Below are 26,707 nucleotides of genomic sequence, written 5' to 3'. Positions count from 1 at the left end.
ACTTACTTGGTACTGGCTAGGGGTTGAGCTCATCACATCATGCATGTACTAATGGCAATTCTGAGAGATTGAACTCGGTGCTAGAACTATATTTAAGATGTTTTATTAATTTTCAACAGGATAACTGAACCAAACTTTTACCTTTTGCTGAAGTTGCATTTAATAATTCTGCACACTCAAGCACTGGTTTTACCCCTTTTAGAATAGCAACAGGCCAGGATTTCAGCCCCATGCCAGAACTACCCACAGAAAAACTCACCATCCCCTCACTTAAGGAGTGGATGGATAATTTGCAAAACACATGGCCAGTGGTTAGATTAGCCTTAAAGGAAGCTAGAGAGGCTTTTAAAATTCAAGCTGACAAGAAAAGGATGGAACTCAAACCTTTCCATGTGGGAGATAGAGTATACTTATCTACAAAATTCCGGAAATCATTACAGCCATCAAAGAAACTAGGGCCAAATTTCATTGGACCTTTCCCTATCACTAGGGTCATCAATCCAGTAGCAGTTGAACTACTCCTTCCAAAGACACTCAGGCAAGTCCACCCAGTATTCCATATCAGTTTACTCGAGCGAGAAGTAATCTCATCCCTCAGACCACCTGCATCTACACCACCTCTTCCCATCATGTTTGAAGGTGAACAACACTTTGAAATAGAGGAAATCCTTGGCTCTAGGATTCACAGAGGGAAAATCCAATATTTAGTTGCTTGGAAACATTTACACTCAGCCCACAACGAATGGGTCGCTAAACACCATGTTAGGGCTCCAACCTTACTGAGAAAATTTCACTCCCAATACCCTAACAAACCTTGTTAATATACTATCATTAATTTTTTGTTTATATTTGTTCACAGGTGGACCCTTTCATTTTCTTAGGAAGGTAGTATGTCAGATCCCTAAAAGTGATATTGCCATTCAATTGGGAGAAGGGGGAGACTTGGATTCGATTTACTAACATTGTCTGGGTCAACAGATATTTTACAACCTATATCCTGGCGCCAAACAGCCCTGAGATCCCCTTAACATTGAAGAATGTTTATGACAGCCATGTGGGCTGTTTCACTTTAAAGGATAAAAGAGAAACGATGTGAATACATACTTATCTGGTTCTCAGGGCAGCTGGTAAAGAAAACATCTTCACACTTGTGTATTGGCTAAAATCTGCATTCTGGCTCAAGGGAGGGGTCTCTACTGCTTTAATCCTACTTGTCTTGCCTAAGGGTATTCAGACATTGCTTTGAATCCATTGCTGTCACTTCTGCTTAATAAAAGGGTCCTTTTGAAATACTAGAGTTTTTACTTTCTTAAGTTGGGGGAAGAGGCAATCCTTACACCATCCTTCCAAGCAGTCTCCATGTTTCCAGTGTCTTTCTCCCCACTTAGAATTGAACCCAGATGGACATTTCTTCCAACAGTGTATAAGTAGCTTTGAAAAATGACAATGATTTTGATATTTCCTCTTCTAAAATTAATGGTACAATTGGATAAAGGCAAATATTGTGGGATAAAAGTTAAATATTAATCCCTCCAGTTTATTATTCTTTATTACACATAATGAATTCATTATTCATTATTATTCCAGTTATTCATTTTTGGTAAATGAATACCGCCTCTGACCCGGCGCCGATCACAACTGGCTCCTTGGTTTACCGAGGAGCTGAGGGAGTTGAAGCGCCGAAAAAGACACCTAGAGAGTAGTTGGAGGGCCAGTCTTTCTGAATCTGACCGGACACTAGTAAGATCCCACATTAGGAATTACCTAGTGGCGATAAAAGCAGCTAAATGTAGCTATTTTGCTGCTCTTATTGCGTCATCAGATAACCGCCCGGCCGCCCTCTTTAGGGTGACCCGCTCCCTGCTTCATCAGGAAGCGCGGGAGGACCCCTTGGAGGGTAGAGCCGAGGATTTTGTTCAGTATCTATATGACAAAATCACTCAGATTCGGGAAGATTCCGACTCCGACTGGGTAGTCTCAGGGGGAGAGACAGGGGCAGGTCTTGAGACAAATGGGTGCCACAAATTTGTATTTGTTTTATTGTTTGGCTGTGCACCGCCCTGAGTCCTTTGGGAGTAGGGCAGTATAGAAATAAAATAAAATAAATAAATAAATAAAATAAATAAATACTATGTTAAGTGACACATACCTGCAAATACATACAAAGGATACTTTCCTCTTACATTTATTGTAAATTAAGATATTAGTTACTGTTAGAGAAAATCTGGACCTTACAATTAATTGGCATAGTTAACAGAACAGATGAAAAATTCAGTTATAGATAATTTTTCCAATGATGTCTAATAATTAAAACAAATATAAATTGGTGGAACCTATTTAATTCTTGGGCACTCTATGTACCTGACTTGATTACCTGGAATGGGTACCCAATAATTAAGTTTATCTACAGATACCACATTATTAGAAAAGGAAAGTAGTTTAGTACACCAAATACTGTCCTATCAGTTTTTTGAGTAAAACCAAAATGTGTTAAACTACAACTTAATTCTATAGATGGATAATTTTCTCTAACTTCATAAGGAATTCACTTTGAACAAGGAGAAAGCAGTAGCTGAAGAAACATCTGTAGTTTCTTTTGTGTAACAAATAATGTGTGTCTTTATGGATGAATCAGATTGTGTGCATACATATTTCCTGTTTGTATGTATATGTCTGCAAGGGTCTTATCAGGATGGATGCACATCTGTTTGTGACTATTGTGTGTCAATATATACCACATCTGTATATGTATCCATAGGCAAGCACATGGTGAGCCATTGGGTCATATAATCAGGAGGGTGGTGGTTTAGGAACGGCACAGTTGGCAGCATCCTGAATCATTGCCTTACTGCTTCTTTTATAGCAAGGTGCTGGGGGAAATTTTTTTTCTCCAGAGCCTTTGGACAAATCCAGTTCCTTTTTTAATTCAATGTTTCTTTTTCCATCTGCTTTGCCACACTGAATTTGGTCTTGCTCTGTTTTCAGAAAGCTATTGACATACTTTTCCAAAGCTGCTTTCTTTCCAACAATTGCATGGCTTACAAAAAACAGTAACTGAATTACATGCAAAGATTTTCCATATTTAGGCTGATCTATTTGAACTGCTGCATATTTTAACCTTAAATCAAATGTATGCTATAATTTTCTCTATAATTTGCTTTTTTAATGTATAGAGATAAAACTACATCTTTTTTCCCCACTATGCAATTACTTAGTGGCATTACTTAGTGGCATATTTGCATTAGTGGATTTACACCATATTAATTCTGTTCAAATGTCCATTCTGCACTGGATACAAGGTAAAACATTAACAGCGCTAGAAACTGATTCTGCAATACACCACACCTTTCCCCTCAGGCTGAACTTTGTTATAGGCAGCTGCTCAGGATAACGTAAGGGGCATTTGCTGGATTCAACTGCTTCTATCTTGGCTAGCTCATTGAAGGAATGGAGAGCACCCCTAAATTTTCTCTAACATTAGCTGATATTCAGACAAATAAAATTCAGTTTCCTAAAAAAGTGTGTTTGTGTTGTACCTTTGTGTTGTACCCATTTCTTTATTGTACTAATGTGTTACATTTATAAAATGTTTGTATGTACGTGTATTTATTTTAGAATAAAAAATTCATAGTAGGGACTTAGGTTGTCATCCTGTATATGACCTAATTAATACTGATTTCAGGGTGGATGCTTACTGAATCCCTGCTTTGTGAGATAGAAAAGGCTGTGTTATGAGATCTCTTTAAGAGGTTAAATCAGTAAACTATCCATGTGTTAATATTAACCAAGTGTAAATATGGAAAAAGAAGGAAAGTGGTGGAGAAAGATAAATACAGATCTGGGCATAGAGGAAATCAGTGAGACTATGTAGGGAGTTATTGATTTATTACAGACTATGTACCTTCAGTAATACTTGGGTGCTGCATTTCATCCAGCGGAACTAGTTGGAAATAATTAGATCCGGAACAAATTTACTTTAAAACCTTTATCAGTTTTTCTATGTCCCCTGAAAAAACAAGAAAATAAACAGGTAGCCCAGTTTAAATGCAAAGTCCGTAAGCGTTCGTTAGATTCCATCATTCATACTCAGCCTTTGTGAAAATAGATGGGTGGTTCGCGAAATGCTTTGCGGATTTGGGCCATATTCTGCTTGACAGCTCTAAAGCGTAGGCTGGCTCAGAATTTCTGGTTCTACCTTAAATAAACCGCCACCATCACACATACCACCCCCACAACCCCCGCACTTTTTTGTTCCCAACCGCGCCGTCTCTTCGGAGCTCTTCAATTGTTGTTTGCAGGTTCAATAGGTGGAGCCGAGGCAGTGCGGACTCCGCCTCGTCTAGCCCTCTACAGTTTCCCACACCTCTACCGCAGCTGGCCCACGATTGCCGCCCTCGCTGCAGTGGTAGTCGCTCTTGGGCGCAGCGGTGGGTTCGTTTTGCATTAGGCTGCCGCATTTTTCTTTTCCTCCCTCTGGAGTAATTGAATCAAAGATATAAGGCGATGAGGGAACAATCCAAAGGGTAAGTTTAATGTTTATATTTCCTGAATAAATAACCCGTCAAGTGGTAAAAATCATTAGGCAAGCAAAGCAGTTAAAGCTTCATTAAACGTCCGCGTCTTTATATAGGGAATTTAATTTATAGCTTGAAAGTCCTTCCTGCCAGTTGTTTTTCTTTTATTCTTGGTGCAAGTGTACTTATTGACTGGCACACGCCTAAATTAACCCTTTCATTTACGGCTGTGTACCTTAGAGATTAAAAGTTTCTCCCAATGCAGGAACGCCAGGAATTTTTTTTAAAAAATCTTCTCCCTATTTTGTTTGTGTGTGTGTGTATATGTGTATAGTAATTTTCCCGAGCAAAATCCGAATTCTTACATCTGCCATATTGTGAATTTTATTTTTAAAAAATTCTTCTCCCTATTTTGTGTGTGTGTGTATGTATGTGTATAGTAGTTTTCCCGAGCAAAATCCGAATTCTTACATCTGCCATACTGTGAATTTTATTTTTAAAAAATTCTTCTCCCTATTTTGTGTGTGTGTGTATGTATGTGTATAGTAATTTTCCTGACCAAAATCCGAATTCTTACATCTGCCATACTGTGAATTTTTTTTTCTTAAAAGCCTTATATTTTTAACCTTGCCTTTTGTAAACTGCTCTTTTCAATCATGTTGTATGTATTGTGTATCTCCATGCGTTAAGATAACCCCCGCCCCCACCTCCGGGAAACCATCCTATTCAATCTCATTGGTGCAAAGAGCCTGGAAGAAAAAACACATACTATGCCTTTCATTTACTATGGAAAGGTCAAATTTCTGCTTGATTTCTTTGGGGAATAGGAACTGACATTTAATTCAGTGCATTCTTTCTCTGCAATGTGTTTTCCTTGTCTTGATAAATGTGGTCTAGTTAGAACATGCTGGCTGTATAGGAATGAATGAAACAATGCAGTTTGGAAGAGCTGAGCAGGGAATTGGAAGACAGGAAGCAAGTTGGTATCAAATGTTTGTGAAATGTGGCATTGGAGAAAGCAGTTAGTCTCAAGAAGGAAAACTTTAGTACAAAATAAGATAATTGATTTTTAGATGCATCTTGAAGATTATTTTTGGTACTCATCCCCCAGTGGAGGAGAAAGAGATACCAATGCCATTTGTGCATGCATTAATTTTTATGAATATTCTTGTTTTATTAAAAAAGAATGGTAGAGCAGAGCAAATAATGAATTAAATGTATATATTGAGTCAAATACAATATTGGTATTTCCATTTAAGTTTTGGGCATTTCAAAGTGCAGGCTATTGTGCAAGAGACAGTGCTTTAATATAGTACTTTTCTATACTCTAGTCTATACTAACTCTTAGTTGAGAAAAGAACCTTCAGTTTTATGTATTTTTTTTCTGAAAGTAAAAAATAATTTATTGACACATTGTACATGTAATATTAAGACTTGAGAAGGCTGTTCTGTGTAAGTTGCTTGACTCATTCTCAGGTATAACTGGTTGCAGATATCATTATATGATTTTGAATTTGGTAGAAGTGTAATGGGTAAGCTTTAAAAACAAAATGGATAAGTGGGCAAGTAACAATTGTAGGTACTTGCTCCCAACTATTCTCAGAGTGCATAAAATAAAATGTTGCACAACAAAAGAAAGGCAGAAATAATTTCAGTGTGTAAATGTGTAGTCCTTCTCAAGTGCAAAAAACTGCTTTCTCCATTACTGATACTACTCCATTTTCTCCAGAAATACAATGGGATATATAGAAAAGCAGATTTTCAGTTTCTGCTTCCAGAATAAACTATTAAAGTCTCTTTAGTAGAGGCTTTCTAAGTATGTTGGATACCATTCTTTAGTTTTCTTGTCACTCAAGCCTTCTCAATATCTCAATTTCAATTTTTTTCTTCATTTTGGGATGGTATGAATTTTATGTTGCATAATTTTTGTTTACGACTGTGAAAGACTTGTTTTTAAATGGTTTTCTGCTTATTGTAACACTGCACAAAGTTCTCTTTATATTAATATGTTCCTGCTTAATTTACACCAGTGACAACATAACATATTAAACTATAACAGTTGTAGCAGCTCTACAGTTTACCGTAAATCACTAATTATGCATTGTAAAATTATTCCTTAAGTTTTAAATTATTAGGTAGGTATTATCAGTTGCATTTTCTTATTTGCAGTTTTATGAGTTGAATTTTACTGCCCTTTTATCACATGGATTTGGGAGTGGAGGACACAATTTACTCCAAGGCTATGGCAAATAAAGTACAATCTACAGGGTGAATTTGTTGTGGCTTGCTTATTAAATTTCAATTTCATTTTCTGCTTCTTAGAAGAAACATGTTTGTGTGTGTATAGATAAATAGTTTACTTTGAAGAATATAGATTGGTCTTGGGTTAATGTATTTTAAAGCAAATCATACTAAAGAATGTGCAGAAAAGATAACTAAATTGAAAGGGTATAATAGGATTCAATTAAAAAGAAAACACTAAGAATGTATTTAATATTTTCTCTTATAAAATGTTTAATTTGTAAAAGACCCAAGTGTAATTTTTCTATAGAAATAATTACTAATATAGTTTGACACAATACTTTTTTGTTTGTTTTAAATCGTGCCTTTATCAAACTGAAATGTGGTCATCTTGCAGAGTGAATATCGTGAATGCCAATAAAATTTAAACTGCATTTCCTAGGTACCTGATCAAAAAATATTCAGCATTTAGAATTACAGCACACGCCTGGTGTAGATGAACATTCATTCCATGATACTATACTTCTAGTTACAGACATGCATTCTTTTTCCAGACATCTAAAAATGACACTTAACTGCTTCATTGAGGATGATACTCTGTGAAATTATATTTTTCTCTGATTTTATATAAGGAACCTGATTTTGGATAGCCAAGATGGCCAGTTGGTAATTAGGAATGAAGGAGGAATCTTAATCTGCCACAATTTTTCTGAACATGTTGACTATTACTTTATATACTATGTGTCAGCAGTCTCCCAGATTATTTCATCTGCAAGTGAAAGGAGATGGTTTTCCTTTTTATTTTAGTGTTTTCGCTAAGTGCAGAAAAGTGTAACAAAATGTATTTTTTCTTAAACCAGACCACTTGTCTATTTAACTCTACACTAAAGTATGTTAAACTAAGACAAAAAAAGCATTTTCCTACTGTTGGATAAAGGGAAAGATGCGATCTGATTATATATCACACCTTACATTTTGGAATTCTCAATTTGCTTCAGAAAATTAGAGCATATTGGTGGTTTTCCTAAAGTGGAGATGGATTGGTTTAGTGAGCAAACACCAATTTTCTTCCACTGTCCTTTCATTTTTTTCCCCTAAAATTTATCCTTTCAATTCCTGTGCTTCAAAATACAGAAATCAGATTAATTAAATATTAAAATATTTTTTCAAAACTATTTGAATAAATATCTATTTAATTAAAATAAAATACTTAATGTGTGTCCTTTTAAACAACTCAATAAACAAAAAAAAAGATTTTTTAAAGTAGTTTAAGATCTGTATTTATACTAAGTAGTGTTCTTTATCCAAATTGGTTAATTATGTGAGAAAAAATACCCCTCAGGAATGCCATATTTGGAAATAAGCTAGATAGCTCATTTATTGAAATCTTCTCTGTTCAAATTTACAGTTCACCTGGAGAAATGTAGACACTTTCCCAATCTTTTGCACCACTTAATTTATTTAAAATTGTTCATAACATTGTATAGTATAATGTTATATTTAATATTGAGAACCTATGTTATGCAAGGAATGTAGTAAAATGATCTATTGCACTACTAATATTGAACATTATTTTTCATGATAGCTCACTTTTGTGGATTATGAACAGTGTCTTTATGAGAACTGATAGACTTCTTTGATCCAAAGCTTTATGTAGTCCTGCTGCTCTTTTCTAAAAGATGCTATTGTATTTTAATATATGATTAAAACTCTTTAGGAATTGCTGAGTTGGCATTTTGTTACATATACTATTTGCAGATAGTCCTTATTCAAGCTAACAATTGCCTTTGAAAGATGGTAAAGAAGCTTATAAAGAGAAATGTCAGTAAACGTATTTAAGTAGCACTTTTCTTTACATTGTTGATAACTGTCTTAAACTAAAAATGTTCAGAAAGAAGAAACACTTTTTTAGCTTGCAGAATAAATCTCCAATTTTTTATGCTCTGAGTATAGAGTAAAATCTATTCTTTCCAGTTACAGTTAAGTTTCATGTTTATAAAATCTTCAGAAAACATTCCTTAAACTTTAGTATGGGAGTAAATTTATAGCATTTTTATTTTTAATAGGATAAAATTTGATAAGTACTCTTAAAATTATTACATGCTCTGATAAGGAATGGTTTAGCAGCATCTCATTATAACATGTTTGATGCAGAAATGTATGCTTCCTTTTGGATCCTACTCAGATCTTGCTGTTTGCTGGAAGAATACTAGTTAGGATAAGGCAATGATAGTCACATGAAATAATCTAATTTCAGCTAATCCTTTCTTGCACCTTTCTTTCATATTTTTTTGAATATGTGGGAGATGTCCCATATTCTATCAAGTCAATACTCAGCCGTTCTGCTTGTATGGCACTGATTTTCCTATTTTAATTCTCTGTATATATCAGGGAGGAAGAATATGTATGTACAACTTACATATGTATGCAGATACGTTTATTATTATCAGATGTCCCATTAATCCGATAACTCAGATGAATTAAGAAGACTAGCTTCTCCATTTGTTAGAAATACATTTTTGTGAAAACAATTAAGATAACCTACCTCTCTCACAGTCATAATTGGACATTGTCACCTTTCAAGGTAGATCAGAGTAGGAAACCAAAGTCATGCATGGTAATATCATTTTTATAGCAACAGAATCTTGCAAGTCTGAATTAACATTCCCTACCCCACCCCTCTTTATCTTTGTGTGAGTTAGTGGATTCTTCTCTCAGATGTTTTCTCAGATTACTTGGGCCCAGGTTTCTTTTATTTCACCATTGACTTACCAGTATTTATTTGCTACTTTTCCTCAATGTTATTTCTTCTGTCTATTGCAGATATTGTCTAAAAGAAGCAAAACTGTTCCTCTGGGAGCAAATTAAAGTTACAGTATTCTCCCTTACAATTTTTAATGATAATTTGGAAAAATCTATAATACTTCATCCCTTGCTCTTCCATCAGCTTAATTATTATAGCTTTCTTTCCTAAAAAGAGATTTTTGTCTACATTATATAGGTAGCATATTTAGCTTCTAATTTGAGGCTGTGTTCCTTTCTTTTAAGTCAGTCATCAAGAAACATAAGGTGGTATGCTGCAACCTAATATAAGAATTTATTCCTATCCCACCTTTATTATTTTACAAATAACTCAAATTGGTGAACATATCCACACCTCCCTCCTTCTCTTTTCCCCACAACAACAGCCCTGTTGAATTGGATTGGATTAAGGGGGTAACTGGCCCAAAGTCACCCAGTTGGCTTTTATGGCTAAGGCAGGAGTTGAACACAGTCTCCCACTTTCAAAACTGGTGCCTTTGCATTATACCAAACTGGGGTAAACTTTGATATTTGTATCATCCTACGTGCTGCAGTAGGCACATCCCAATCTTTGATATTTCAGACCTTACTGAATGTATGTACAGATAGTCCTTGGTTAACAATGGTGGCTGGGAGCTAAGCGAAGTCATAAAATGCAATGACAATTGAGTTTATCACTAAGCAATGGCAATTCTAGCAGTTCCAATTGTTAACCAAAGTTAACAGTTGGTTTAACCAAATTTAAATTAACCAAATCTCATTGATTTTTAGGCAAGGACACCCCCCCAAATCCAAGCCATTCACATTTTAATTCCTCCCAGCCCCAACCCTTAGTAAGGTAAGGGACTGCTTCCTTTGCCTACTCTTGAATTCCCTCATGGTCTATGTCTCCCTTGTCTCTTACTCACTGCCGCCAGCTACACATGCCCCTACCATGCCCTCACACAACATACCATTACTGCACTGGCCAGAGCTTTCCTTTGTGCTATCTTCTTTTGTTCTAGTGTAGCTGGGGATTCTCTCATGCCCCATCCAGGGCCTCTGTTCACATGCCAGCCAGAGCTTCTTTTCACACACTGCCCATGGCCACATTTTGTGTCTCACCCAGGATCACAAATGTGAATTGCCTAAATCTTGTTCATATGACTGCAGGGATGCTGCAGTGTCTAGAAGTTCGAGACCAATCATACATCTCTTCGTTCAGAGCTATCATAACTTTGAATGGTCTGTACATGCAGTCTTTGCTTATTGATCACTCATTCAATGACTGTTCAAAGTTGTGACAGTGTTGAACTAGTAGTACATATTGCTCATCCTTAAAATGCTAACCTTTGCAGCATCCTCATGGTCATGCAATTGTAATTCAGGTACTTTGCAATCTTCTCACACAATAGTTGCAGCAACCTATAGTCAGGTGATTATCATTTGCAACCTTTCCCTACCAGCTTCCCACAAGCAAAATCAATGGGGAAACTTTGAGGGGAGGCTTGCAAGTCACTCTGGTAAGTCTTTGCCACCTTCCTACATACCACACTGAGCTCTTCTTCCATACTCCCTGAATTCATACCAACCCATACCCTCCTTCCCTCAGCCTCCCTAAACTTGCAGATACTATTGTTCCATGGTACTCCCTACCATGGAATCTTTCTCTTAGCCTCTTTGCACTCGCATATGCTCATGTTGCACTCTACTTCCTTCAGTCTCTTTGTACTTGCATCAACCAGTATCCTCCTTCACTTGGCCTCTCTGTACTTGCAGTGCACATGCCCTCCCCAACTTGAATTAGGTGTGCACTGGGCCTCCCCCTGCAGCACCCAAAAACACCTGGGACTCCTATTGCTTTCCACTTAATGACCCTCACTCTTGGGATTATGACAGCAACCTTGATTGTCTGGATCATAACTTGAGGACTACCTGTCTTATTATAAAAAAATGTAATAAATTAGTGTATTGCTGAGCAACAGTCTCATTAAAGCCTTCAATTCAGCAGATAGTACTGTTATTCCAGGAGAGTGTTGTCCCTCTTAACTGATCCCTAGATAATATCATTTAGAGCAGGGGTCCCCAATCCTTGGACTGGTCCGTGGTATGCCAGAAATTTCCGTGCAAACAAGCGAAACCCCATTCACGGGATGCAGGCAGCACATGAAACCACACCCCTTCCAGTCCACAGAAAAAGCTCTCTCCACAGAATCAGTCCCTGGTGCCCAAAAGGTGGGGACTGCTGATTTAGAGATCTGCCTTACTTAATAAGGTTGCTTCTCATGATACTTTGGTATCAGGGAAAAATATGTTGATGTGAAATTTTTGGTAAGCCTGAAATGATTATTTTGCTGTTCATTACTATGTACATTACTATTACTATAGTGAAGAAATTCAAATGACAACACTTTACAGTTATGAAAATGTACGATGGAGTGTAATTAGGAGTTATGCAAGCTTAAACATTTAAAACTCTTCATTTCATTTTTTTGCCTTATAGTCATGAGACACAGACTACTTGCTGGGATCATCCCAAAATGACAGAGCTCTACCAGTCTTTAGGTAAGAAAATGTTATTAAATCCTTGAAATATTAGAAATGTTTTTATTGATAATAAAGGCTCAATTTAGAATAAAATGGCTAATTAAATTAGATTTTTAAAGGAAATGGATGGATAGCATCATATTTTACTTATTGCCTATTATTGTTATTATTACTTCTGCTTTCTCCTTAAAGTACCCTTGTAAGAAAACATTCACAACAACTAAATTGATCTTGAATGACAACAGGGAGACGACAGTCAGGAACCTGTGATGTAGTGAACCAAATTTTTCTATTCACTATCCATATCACAAATACAGTATGACTAACATGTTGATTTAGTAGGAAGGAATAAATAATGTCACATGAGTGGGTTCTTCTAAAATATTCTGACATCACACTGTGATGTCACACATTCTGTCTACTGTTTTCTTGTTTTGCTTTAGGCTTCCTTTCTCTTGCCATGTAGTGGGCTATAGACTTGGTTATGCTTTTGGATTCATGGCTGCTCAGCAAAGTATCAAAATTTTGCTGGGGATCCAGTATATATTGTATTATTGTTTAATGCATGCAAATAAAATTATTTTATATCTTCAAGTAATTTGGTTGCTTTAAGTGAGGCAGGTTTTCACCATAACACTAATTTATAATTACCAAAGGGTCCAAACTAATTTAAAAAAGAGCAAAGATCTATCAAAATTAATAGTATATAATAATTAAATAAATTTCTTTTGAGTCATGCTTGAGTCTTAGTGGCTTCAGGGACACGCCCAAGTACTTTTCTACAACAATGTGGAGGTAATTTGCTGTTGCCATCTTCTGAAATCTTTTACAACTCCACTGTAGCCTCCAGCCCTGTTATTTCCAAATAGTCTCTATGTAAATACTAAACCTGATCCTGCTAAATTGTTTAGATAGTAGAAGATACACTACTTCATTTAGCATTGCTGAAGGATGCATTATAATTTTTCATTACTTTTGAATTAGTCTTTCCTGCCTAGTCATCCTCTGGATTATGAATTTTAATTCCCAGAATTGTCTGGTCAGCAGAGCCATTGCTGAGATTCTGGGATTCAAAGTCCATGCATCAGCAGGACATCATGTTAAGGAAAGGCGACTTTAGATTAATAGATTCCACTCAAAAAAAAATTTTTTTTTACATCAAAGGTCTGTAGGGAGCGGCAGAAATAAGTTGTTGTGTGAGGGCAAAAAGGAAAGAGATAGGGGAAATAGGTAGCTGTTGTGAAGGCCTTATCAAGGACCAGCAGCTGCCTTCCCTGGGTGCACCTTGTCAGCAGTAGGAAGAAGACTGTGAAGGTCAGTGGGGGTGGCTGCAGGGCTGGGGGTAATGGTGGAGTGCATAGTGGCCAAAGGGGTAGACAGGGCAGCAAAATAGGGTGGGGGGAGTTGAAGTGTACAACTAAATTTGGGTGGGTTGCCAAATGTCCAAATTTGATCATATGATTATGAGGATACTGAACCTTAACTTCAAGGACCAATTATACATACCATTTGTTCAGTCTCATAATAATTTTGAACAATTCCTCAGCAATGGTTGTTAAATGGGGACTACCTGTAATCAGCAGTACAGTTATAGTTCTCCCATTCAAAAAGCTTGTTTTGAAAATGTGAGGATTCCAGGCAGGCGGAGACTTATTTGAGGTAAAATGGGAATATAGGACATAAAACTTGCTGAGAGTAAACTAGAGGTAGTTCTAATTTACTATTCCTTTTCAAACAAGATTCCTGTGCTGTGTTGGCATTAATTGCAATGCCACATCCTAAACCTTTTAAAAGTCGTCTTCCTATCAGTTTATTGCCAAGAATCACAGTGAGAAGAAATTGAGAGCCTTCTTACAAGAGAGGAATTTTGATTTTTCTAGAAGCTAGTTCATTCAATCTTGGGTTTCAAGATATTGGGCAGGTTTATCTTCGGGAGATCAGGTGACTGCATTATAAATCCTTAACATCTATTGTTTCTCACTGAGGATCCACAATAGGTAATTACAATACAGGGAGTGATGATTGGCATTTTGGAGCCACAAAACAGCCATATCTAATTATTTTTGCAAATAAACATATTTTTTTCTTTTGTTTTTTAATGGCCAGTGGATGGCACCTTGCTCACAATCCATTGAAATGAAATAAAAAGTAAAACAAACATTTTAAGTATATGAATAAGTCATTTACTCTTTTGCAAAATCTACCCCAATTTCAGCTGTTATATTTTGCTTGGCCAAATAATAATAATAATAATAATAATAATAATAATAATAATAATAATAATAATAATAATAATAATAATAATAAAAAAAAAAACTAACTTGGAACTGGTTAAGATCAGGAGTACTGAAAAAAGAAACTGAAAGCTTTATTTTGGCAGCTCAAGAACAAGCCCTAGCCACAAACTGTATGAAGGCAAAAATTCAACATGTTACCACCAACAGCAAATGCCGCCTCTGCAATGAGAAAAATGAGACAGTCGACCACCTGATCAGTGGGTGCAGCAAAATTTCACAAACTGACTACCTACAACGCCATGACCGTGTTGCTAAAATCATTCACTGGAAATTGTGCCAGAAGTTTGGATTTGAGTTAAGCAAAAACCACTGGGAACATCAGGTTGAGAAAGTTTTAGAGAATGAGAAACTCAAGATCTTGTGGGACTTTAGGATTCAGACTGACAGGCACTTGGTCCACAACACACCTGACATAACAATAGTTGAAAAGAAAAAAGTATGGTTCATTGACATTGCAATACCTGGTGATGCACGAATTGAAGATAAGCAGCAAGAAAAAATCACAAAGTACCGGGACTTACAAATTGAAGTTGAGCGACTGTGGAAAAAGAAATCGTGTGTTGTCCCGATTGTAATTGGAGCCCTCGGAGCAATACCCAAAGGGCTAACCCGCTATTTAGAAATTCTAAATTTGCCGGACTTGAACATTTTGACTCTACAAAAAACCACCTTACTCGGAACAGCTTACATCCTCCGACGATACCTTAACAGTTCCTAGGTCCTTGGTTAGGACTCGAGCTGCTGACCTATTAACCAGCCTCAAAGACTGTGAATCTCACTAAAGATTAAATAATAATAATAATAATAATAATAATAATAATAATAATAATAATAATAATAATAATAATAATAATAATAATTCCCTTTCACCCCTACTTTTTATACTTTCAATGCTACCACTGACAATCATTTTAAAGAAGATGAACTGTAGATACGAACTTGCAAAGAAAGGACTGAAAATCTCGTACTTGATGTACATGGATGATTTGAAGCCAAGGTGGATAAAAATCAATGATTTTTTAAAAAAAAATCAAAAAATCAGATTTTTTTTATTTAAATCAGATTTTTTTTATTTAAATTGGATTTTTTTGATTTTTATCGAATTTATTTTAATAAAAAACTTTTGGGGTAAAAATCTATTGTAAGATAGTTTTCTATTTAAGATACATAAATAATTTAGTTTATTCAGCATGAAATGGAGCTTAGTTATGTAACATGAGGCTGTATATTCTTGCAACACTGGGACTATCGGTGAGTCAACAATGGGTCAAAGGAGTAGCAGAGATGACAGTTGCTCTTTAAAAATTATGATTTAAATCGAGTTGATTTAAATCAAGCCTTTTTACTAGTGATTTAAATTGTGATTTAAATCAACTCGTTTTAAATCAAATCCACCCTGTTTGAAGCTGTTTGGTAAAACAAAAGCTGAACTGAATTTATTAATTGAAAACACAAAAGAATTCAGCCAAGACATCGGTATGCAGTTTGGAATTGACAAATGTGCAACAATAGCAACCAAAGCAGGCAAGATCATAGAAGAGGATGGAATAGAACTAGAGAATGAAGAAATGATAAAGGCAGTAAAATCAGAAGAAGGTTACAAGTACTTGGGGATTTTAGAAGCCTCTGACTTAATGCACAATAAAGTCAAGGAATTAACTTCAGCCAAGTACATTCGGCGAATTTGTAAGATATTAATGTCCAAATTGAATGGAGGAAACATCATAAAAGCCATAAATACCTGGGCTATACCTGTGATTCGATATTCTGCAGGAATAATTGACTGGATCCAGATGGAGTTAGACAATTTGGACAGAAAAACAAGGAAGCTTATGACAATGAATCATGCCTTGCACCCTAAAAGTGATGTTGACCGATTATATTTACCAAGAGCAGAGGGTGGTCGAGGACTCCTACAAGTAAAGCAGACTGTGGAAGAAGAAAAATGCAGCTTGAATGATTACATCCAGAAAAGTGAAGAACCAATGATTAAGGAAATAAATAAAGGAGGCCTTTTAAAGACAACTAAAACAAAAGCAGAATATAAGAAAGAAGTAATTGAGCAGCGAGCTGAAAATTGGAAAAGCAAAGCTCTGCATGGCCAATACTTGAAAAGTATTGAAGGCAAAGCTGACCAGAAACTAACTTGGAACTGGTTAAGATCAGGAGTACTGAAAAAAGAAACAGAAAGCTTTATTCTGGCAGCTCGAGAACAAGTCCTAGCCACAAACTGCATGAAGGCAAAAATTCAACATGTTACCACCAACAGCAAATGCCGCCTCTGTAATGAGAAAGATGAGACAGTCGACCACCTGATCAGTGGGTGCAGCAAAATTTCACAAATTGACTCCCTACAACGCCATGATCGCGTTGCTAAGATCATTCACTGGAAATTGTGCCAGAAGTTTGGATTTGAGTACAGCAAAAACCACTGGGAACATCAGGTTGAGAAAGTTTTAGAGAATGAGAAACTCAAGATCTTGTGGGGCTTTAGGATTCAGACTGACAGGCACTTGGTCCACAACACACCTGACATAACAATAGTTGAAAAGAAAAAAGTATGGTTCATTGACATTGCAATACCTGGTGATGCACGGATTGAAGATAAGCAGCAAGAAAAAATCACAAAGTACCGGGACTTGCAAATTGAAGTTGAGCGACTGTGGAAAAAGAAATCGTGTGTTGTCCCGATTGTAATTGGTGCCCTTGGAGCAATACCCAAAGGGCTACCCCGCTATTTAGAAATTCTAAATTTACCGGACTTGAACATTTTGACTCTACAAAAAACTACCTTACTCGGAACAGCTTACATCCTCTGACAATACCTTAACAGTTCCTAGGTTACGACTTGAGCTGCTGAGCTATTAACCAGCCTCAAAGGCTGTGAATCTCACTAAAGATTAAATAATAATAATAATAATAATAATAATAATAATAATAATAATAGTTGTTGTTGTTTTTGTTTTTGTTGTTTGTTGTTGTTGTTGTTGTTGTTATTATTATTATTATTATTATTATTATTATTATTATTATTATTATTATTATTACATCAAGTGCCTGGAATATGCAAGTGTATTGGTACTTTCATTGCAAATGCGATGAAGTCCTGGAAAACAGAACTGTTTATTGGAAGTGAAAGCTACAGACTGGTCAACATCAAAAAAGGGATTTTCCAGGGTGATTCTTTGTCACCTCTGTTCTTCATCATCGCCATGACCCCCCTTTCAACAATTTTACAGAAAACTAACCTGAGTTATCAAACTGCTAAAAACTCACAGAAAATCTCTCACCTGATGTATATGGATGACCTGAAGTTATATGGAAAATCGGAAATTGAGATCCAGTCACTGACCAATACAGTTCGAATTTTCAGCACTGACATCAGCATGGAGTTCGGCCTGAACAAATGCGCCACAGTGGCACTGAAGAAAGGGAAGATCGTAGACAGTGATGGAATTGAAATGCCCAATGGACAAACCATCAAGTGCCAGCAACCCGAAGCCTACAAATACCTGGGCATACTGCAGCTGGACAACATCAAGCACCGACAAGTGAAAAATGTGGTCAGCAAAGAATACACATAAAGGGTCAGGAAACTTCTAAAAAGGAAACTTAATGGCAGTAACACCATCAAAGCTATAAATACTTGGGCCATACCCGTCATCAGATATACTGCTGGGATCGTGAACTGGACACAGGCAGAGCTGGACAGCCTGGATAGGAAAAAAAGAAAACTGATGACCATACACTATGCGTTGCACCCGCGTAGTGATGTTGACAGGCTATATTTTCCCAGAAAAGCAGGAGGCAGAGGACCTTTGCAAGTGAAGCAGACAGTCGAAGAAGAGAAGTATGCTCTGGCAGATTATGTGAAAGACAGTGTTGAACCAGCTTTGATGGAGGTCAGCAAGAGGAAGCTGCTCAAAGTGCAGCAAACCAAGAATCAATATAGGAAAACAGTGATGCAAACTCGGGCTGATAGCTGGTGTAATAAAGCACTGCATGGACAGTTCCTTGAAAAGATCCAAGGAAAAGTAAATAAGGAAAAGACCTGGTTATGGCTGACCAACGGAACATTGAAGAAAGAGACAGGAGGCCTGATTCTTGCAGCCCAAGAACAAGCCATCAGAACAAATGTAATCAAAGCCAGATTAGAAAAATCTGCTGATGACCCCAAATGCAGACTCTGCAAAGAAGCGGATGAAACCATTGACCACATACTGAGCTGTTGCAAGACAATAGCTCAGACTGACTACAAACAACGTCACAACACAGTCTCTCAGATGGTCTACTGGAACTTGTGTCACAACTACCATCTGCCTGTAACAAAGAACTGGTGGGATCATAAGCCTGAAAAAGTGGTCGAAAATGAGCATGCAAAACTGCTGTGGGACTTCCGAATACAGACTGACAAAGTTTTAGAACACAATACCCCGGATATCACAATTGTGGAAAGAAAAAAGTGTGGATCGTTGACATTGCCATACCTGGTGACAGCAGAATCGACGAGAAACAACTTGAAAAAGTCACCAGATATCAGGACTTGAGAATAGAACTGCAGAGATTCTGGCATAAACCAGTGCAGGTGGTCCCAGTGGTACTCGGCACACTGGGTGCAGTGCCTAAAGACCTAGGCAAACACTTAAAAACAATTGGTGCTGACAAGATCAGCATTGGTCAGCTGCAGAAGGCCACCTTACTGGGATCTGCTCGCATAATCCGCCGATACATCACGCAGTCCTAAACGCTTGGGAAGTGTTCGACTAGTGATTTATGATACAAAATCCAGCATGGTTATCTCGTTTGCTGTGTATACTGTCATTTTTGTGTTGATGATGATGATGATGATGATGATGATGATGATGATGATGATGCTATAATATATATTTTTTAACAGCTGGAAGTCCTAGCAGGCTATGGTGACTTAAAAGTGTAATAAATAAAAAAACTCAAAAATGTCTATTAAGATTTTGTGGTTTTTATTTTGTATAAAACGGTAATACTAAAACACTAGATGTTTAATATCCACATAATTACCTGCTCCACCACACAGAAATGAATGACATTTCTTAGGTGGCATTCTTTCATGCATCTCCATTATGACACTTGTCTGTGTGCAAGAGGCCACATTTATTTATGTTCAGATAAAATTTATATTGTGGTCAGTCGGATAAAGAAATTTATGCCTTCCCTTATTTCCAAAGACTGATCAAAATCACTGATTTCTGCTGACAGTAGTAGCCATTGTGGATAACAATATAAATTAGAAACATGGAGAGTTGGGAAAGACCACAATTTCTAAGATGAGCCAACATTATCAGTTAAGATGTTAGATTAGAACTGGAGAAACGCAAGTTAAAGCCCACTTGCAGCCATGGAAACTCAGTAAGTGAGACTGAGTTGCTCAAATGTTTTTGAAAACATTGCATTCCTATTTATATATTCATTTAGTGCAAACATCATTGTATTGACAAATCTCAAGATGAGGCCAATGTACCACCCAATTACTTCAGGTAATATAATTAAGACATTCCCTTATATTTCATGATGCAGGTCAAACACTTCGGAAGTCACAGAAAGCCATTAAGTATCCTTGGTAAAGAAGCAAATACACTGCTCAAAAAAATAAAGGGAACACTTAAACAACACAATGTAACTCCAAGTCATTCACACTTCTGTGAAATCAAACTGCCCACTTAGGTAGCAACACTGATTGACAATCAATTTCACATGGTGTTGTGCAACACAACACAGTTGCGGACCCAGTTTGTGGGGGCAATAAGCTGACTTTGTATAAAATATACAAAAGAATGAAGGCTATTGCTTAACGCATTGTAAGCCGCCCTGAGTCTCCGGAGAAGGGCGGCATATAAATCAAATTAAAAAAAAAAAATGGAATAGACAACAGGCGGAAAGCATAGGCAGTTAGCAAGACATCCCCAATAAAGGAGTGGTTTTGCAGGTGGTGACCACAGACCACTTCTCAGTTCCTATGCTTTCTGGCTGATGGTTTGGTCACTTTTGAATGCTGGCGGTGCTGTCACTCTAGTGGTAGCATGAGACAGAGTCTACAACCCACACAAGTGCCTCAAGTAGTGCAGCTCATCCAGGATGGCACATTAATGCGAGCTGTGGCAAGAAGATTTGCTGTGTCTGTCAGCGTAGCGTCCAGAGCATGGAGGTGCTACCAGGAGACAGGCCAGTACATCAGGAGACGTGGAGGAGGCCATAGGAGGGCAACAACCCAGCATCAGGCGCTACCTCCGCCTTTGTACAAGGAGGGACAGGAGGAGCACTGCCAGAGCCCTGCAAAATGACCTCCAGCGGGCCACAAATGTGCATGTGGCTGCTCAAACGGTCAGAAACAGACTCCATGAGGGTAGTATGAGGGCCCGATGTCCACAGGTGGGGGTTGTGCTTACAGCCCAACACCATGCAGGATGTTTGGCATTTGCCAGAGAACACCAAGATTGGCAACTTCGCCACTGGCGCCCTGTGCTCTTCATAGATGAAAGCAGGTTCACACTGAGCACATGTGACAGACGTGACAGGGTCTGGAGACGCCATGGAGAACGTTCTGCTGCCTGCAACATCCTCCAGCATGACTGGTTTGGCAGTGGGTCAGTAATGGTGTGGGGTGGCATTTCTTTGGGGGGCCGCACAGCCCTCCATGTGCTTGCCAGAGGTAGCCTGACTGCTATTAGGTACCGAGATGAGATCCTCAGACCCCTTGTGAGACCATATGCTGGTGCGGTTGGTCCTGGGTTCCTAATGCATGACAATGCTAGACCTCATGTGGCTGGAGTGTGTCAGCAGTTCCTGCAAGACAAAGGCATTGATGCTCTGGACTGGCCTGCCTGTTCCCCAGACCTGAATCCAATTGGGCACATCTGGGACGTCATGTCTCGCTCCATCCAACACCACGTTGCACCACAGACTGTTCAGGAGTTGGGGGATGCTTTAGTCCAGGTGTGGGAGGAGATCCCTCAGGAGACCATCCACCACCTCATCAAGAGCATGCCCAGGCATTGTAAGGAGGTCATACAGGCACGTTGAGGCCACACACACTACTGAGCCTCATTTTGACTTGTTTTAAGGACATTACATCAAAGTTGGATCAGCCTGTAGTGTTTTTTTCCACTTTAATTTTGAGTGTAACTCCACATCCAGACCTCCATGGGTTGATAAATTTGATTTCCATTGATAATTTTTGTGTGATTTTGTTGTCAGCACATTCAACTATGTAATGAACAAAGTATTTACTAAGAATATTTCATTCATTCAGATCTAGAATGTCTTATTTTTGTGTTCCCTTTATTTTTTTGAGCAGTATAGTATGCCCTGGTTATACTGTCAGTATTTTTAATGAATCATTGTTATCTATGTAACAATTGCCTCAGGTGTAGCACTGCAGTACAATCCTCTTTGAATTGAATTGGGCATCTATACCAAGATCATGTCCTACAAAGCAATCACAAAATGTATCCCAAAATGCTCAGCAGTTCTTTGGATCTACAAAGATAAAAGTACAGGTTAAATAACAACTTTATTGCATTACTTTATTGGACTATCCTATACTGATATACTATGGATTATTTTGATGATTGAAAAATTAGCTATAGTTACTGGTGTAGTTACTTTGTTAGTCATTATCGAGCTAGCTTGTGTTTCTTGTTGCATTTTTTAGCTTTGTTTTAAATTGAAAGTCGCCAATAAGAACATTTCTGCTATTTGGATTTGATTTTTGATATTGTTAAGTTAGTTGAACAAATTCTTGGTTATTTGTATGATCCCTGAATCCAGAAATCAAGCAAGTAGAAATGTATTCTATTGTAACTTCCAAGTAAAATCAAAGTGCAAACCATGACTCAGTAGTAAAGAATGTAATTGTTTTTTGAATAGGTATTACAGTGTAAAAGGACAGGCAGCTTATGAAACACACCTCTTTCCCAGACTTCTAATTTGGATAAATGTGCTTGAAATACATTAGTTCTGACATAAGCAAAAGCTCTTTCACCTGTAATGTAAATTTCTTAAATAGCCATTTGCAAAAATCTAATAATTTTTTGAAAGAAATAAAAAAATATTATCAGCCTGGAAAGAAATTTAGTATTTCTGGTACAGCAAAACCTCAGTTTACTTTACCCCATCTCTAATTATTATTAGAGAAATTTTCCATCCCCTCAAAGCAGGTGACAAGTCTGTTGCATCCAAATTGCCTGGATTAGGTACTTATTATTTTTAAAATGTTAATTTTACCTTATTTATACTGTAGCCACTTACCTCAATAATGTTTGAAATATAATTCCAATATATTTATATCAATCAAGTAAGATTTTCATTATACAAATTTATAATGTAGATTGAAAGTATTGTATTTTCCTCATTTGAATAAAGTTATAATTACACAAATGACATATATCAATATGAATGATACAATTCTGTGTTTAACAGACTTTCATGAAAAATGGACACCTCTCTTCCTCTAATAATCTATTGAGGTTTTTTTGTATCATCTACAGCTGTTAACAGAAAAAGGAGTAAAAGCAAGTATTGAGTTGTACAAAGAAACAGCCTTTTTCTAGCTGTATTGCTTAATCCCAGTAGTCCTGGGGGTGGGTGGGGGGCTGGGATGACATTTTTGGCAGATTCAGTATGGAGACTAAAGAAAAGTCTTTTTTGTGGTGTGACAACAAGAAGGAAAACATTGGAGTTTACTATATGCCTTATGGTTGAGTAAGAGTTGTTTTCTCCCATTTTTTTATTTTAAAGTGCATTTGTATTTTGTGAGCTATGTTTATTTCTCTGCAGAATTTGTAGACATGTCTCTATAATGGGATACCTTGCTATATAAGGAGTCAACTGGTGACTGAAGAGAATGTTGTTATGAGGTAATCTGAATCCTAGGCAAAGGGAGAAATTATAGGTAAAAATGTTACACATCTGTAATGGTCTGTATGAGAATATTTTGATAGATAGGAACATCACCTGCAGACCAGGCAATGGTCATATAGAATAGAATAAAAAATTTTATTGGCCAAGTGTGATTGGACACACAAGTGTTAAATGCAGAAAAACAGCATTTATATATAATAAGTGTCACAGAGAACATGAACAAGAAAAACAGCAGATTTATTAAAAATATATATAAAGTTATACATATATTTCAATCTTTTGCAAAAGGATCCTCCCATGAAAGAGAGGACGTCTGACCACTTGGATTACACGGTTTAAATACAGTTTTCAGGATACAGAAGCCCGATACAAACGGATACAAACGGTTCACCAGGGAATTGGTTTCAGGTCTTACATAACATATTTGGCACATGTTCCGCCCTGGAATTTCCCATCCAACAAATATCCTTCGAAAATATCCTACACAGACTTCCGGTTGGCACTGCAGGTGTTGTGGACGGTCTCCTTAGACCACCAGCCCCGTGATTTCGTAAAAGCCGCTTTGACAGTGCTAATCAGCTGTCTGGCGGCTGAAAAACCTCTCCATCAGGAGAAGAAGGAGAGGAGAGCCGGTGGGTGTGAGTAGAGCTCCCCGAAAGTCCTCTGGAACAATTCCAGAGGCTCGGAGGGTGAGAACTCCCCAGCCAGCCCACTAAGAAGCTCCGGATCCGAGGCAACTCTGTTTCAAACAGAGCCAGACGCCGTGACCAATCCTGCTGTCAAAAGTGAGTTTGATTGATTACAAGCGCAGGCAGAGCGGAAACAGGAGAACAAGCTTTAAAATAATAGTGCTTAACTCCGGACTTACTTTGTTCCTAATTGAATCTCTTTGAGCTGGAGGCTGAAGATGGTGCCTTTGTTATGGGTGTGAAAGTGAAAGTCAGAAACAAAAGTGCTTATTGAGAACTTTGCACTGTGAGAGTGGACCGAAGCTGCTGAGAACTGTGAGCTTGTGGAGAAAAGACTATTTTGCTTGACAAATTAGAGACTATAAATTACAAGCTTTTGAAAATTGTTCAAGGGATTTTGTGGTTTTGAAAGGAAAAAAGATTCTTTAAAAAAAAAAAAAAGATAGCTTCTAAACAAGCTAAGCCAGGAGTTGCCAGAGGAGGAGGAGGTTCTCCAGTAGTGTCTGTAGTGACACAGAAAGTGCAACTTCCGGCTGATTCACAGAGTCAGGAGGCTGCTTTTAATGATCTCAAAGAATTTATGAAAGAAGCCATGAATAACCAAGCTGCAGCTATGAATAACCTAACAGTAATTGTGGAAGGGAAGTTAAAGAAATTTGAGGAAGATATAAAGTCAATTAAAGAAGTTGTTGCAGCAAAGCATGATGAAATAAGAGATGATATTGTTTTTGCAGTCTCAGGATTGTCAAAACTTGTTATTCAGGTGGAAGAGAGAGTGGAAGAAATCAACGAAGCCAACTTAAATTTGGAGAACAAAGTAGGAGATATTATGACTAAAACAGAGAAGGTGGACGATGAATTGGTAATGTTACAATATAGATCTATGGAATTTGCCTTGCGATTGAGAGGCCTGAAAGAAAATAGTAAGGAAAATCTAAAGGACATTTGTGCTGAAGCTATTGCAGAGATAATTAAAGAAAGACCAGAAGATGTTGCAAGTCGAATTGATAAAATCTACAGCGTTAATTCCTGGATGGCAAGACAAAGACAGCTGCCAAGAGATGTGGTGATTTATTTTACAACCAGGAGGATCAGAAATGACATTTTACAAGCTTCCTACAAGAATAAGGTTCAGGTGGCTGGGCAAGAAGTTGTGGTTTTGAAAGAGATCCCTCCAAAAATGTTGAGAAGCAGAAAGGAATTTGGCTTTTTGGGACGTTCCAACTGGTCTAATAGTGGAGAAAGATACCGGTTAAACACAGTTTGGAAGGCAAAAGATTTTTATGTCAATGTTTTAAAGGCTGGATACCCACCCTCACCGGGGGGGGGGGTGGATAGAAAGAAAATGGAGATGCTACAACAAGAAAAAGATGGAAAGCAGATACAAACTTATGCAGAAGTTGCAGCTGGAGGAATCACCATGGAAGAAGACTTGGATCTTGGGGGCCTACCCCCAACTCTGGAACCATCTAAGAAGGGAGAGCCAAAAGAACAACGACTGACCCGATCAACTTATAAACTTCAAGAACAATTAAAAATGCAACAATCTCAAGATCTAGCTCAAGAAGTTCAAAAAACAGAAGCAGTGGGGGGGGGGCTAGGCTGAAGAGTAAGGTGGAGGAGGATGTTCAGCTGATGCTCATGCGGCTTCGAAAGGCTAAAGATGGCAACTAAATTCCTATCTTGGAATGTTAATGGCCTAAATTCACCACAAAAAAAGTATTTCATTATTTGAAACAATTTAACAATGATGTTATTTGTCTGCAAGAAACACATATTAGACTATTAGATCAAAAATATTTGATAAATTCAAGATTAGGTACACACTTTGTGGCATCAGCACCAGAGAAGAAAAATGGGTTAGTCATATATGTAAAGAAAGGACTATCAGCTAATTTAATTGAGGCAGATGATCAAGGAAGATATATTGCAATTGAATTATTAACACAGACTGGAAAAATGCTTTTAATTGGAATATATGCCCCTAATCAGCAACAAGACAAATTTTATAAATTTTTACATACTAAAATAATACAATGGGATTATAAATCTTATATATTAATGGGTGACTGGAATGGAGTAATAGACACACAGAAAGATAAAAAAAAGCTTATCAAAGATCTCAACACGTGCAAAATTACCTAAATCCTTTTTTGATATGATGGAAGATATAGAACTGAGAGATATTTGGAGAGAATGCAACGTGGAGGAAAGAGACTTTACTTTTTTTTCTGATAGACATCAATCCTTCTCCAGGATTGATTTTATACTAATCACAAATGATTTTATTTCCAGGGTGAAGAAGACGAAGATATGTCCAAGAACTCTAACTGATCATAGTCTGGTTTGGGTGGAATTTGAACAGGAGAGGGGAGAAAGGAGGTCCTGGAGGCTAAATGAAAATTTATTTAGATATGAAGAAAATGTGAAAGAGCTTAAAAAACAAATGAAAGAATTTTTTGCTATTAATATGCATAAGGGTACTTCTATGGAAATGGTTTGGGATGCTAGTAAGACTTATATGAGGGGTACATTAATACATATGAATAATAAACATAGATTAAAACAACAAAAGAAGCGGAAAGAGATAGAGGAAGAAATAAAAAAGAACAATTATTTATACTCAACCCAGGAGATAAGAAAGTAAAAGAAACAATGAATGTACTACCGGGGCAATTTAATATGTTAATGGCTGATCAGGTGGCAACTAGTTTACAATATGCTAAATATAATACATTTTGTA

The 26,707-nt window shown here is 37.2% G+C and overlaps 1 protein-coding gene across 9 annotated transcripts in view; it reads left to right on the top strand.

The window, feature by feature from the left end:
* The window catches only part of DMD (dystrophin), a 2,096,968-nt gene that overhangs the window by 1,929,226 nt on the left and 141,035 nt on the right, over positions 1-26,707 (top strand). For all 9 annotated transcript variants that reach the window (XM_070944209.1, XM_070944203.1, XM_070944204.1 and 6 more), the window contains one exon: positions 12,040-12,101. In XM_070944209.1, coding sequence (XP_070800310.1) covers positions 12,040-12,101 — 62 coding nt within the window. The remainder of the gene's footprint in view (positions 1-12,039; positions 12,102-26,707) is intronic.

This window comes from Pituophis catenifer, unplaced genomic scaffold, assembly GCF_029215685.1.
Source record: "Pituophis catenifer annectens isolate HBS135680 unplaced genomic scaffold, rPitCat1.0.hap2 SCAF_4, whole genome shotgun sequence".
NCBI classification, from domain to species: Eukaryota; Metazoa; Chordata; class Lepidosauria; order Squamata; family Colubridae; genus Pituophis; species Pituophis catenifer.
Note: the sequence above shows the minus strand (reverse complement) of the source record. Positions and strands in the feature narration are given on the sequence as shown.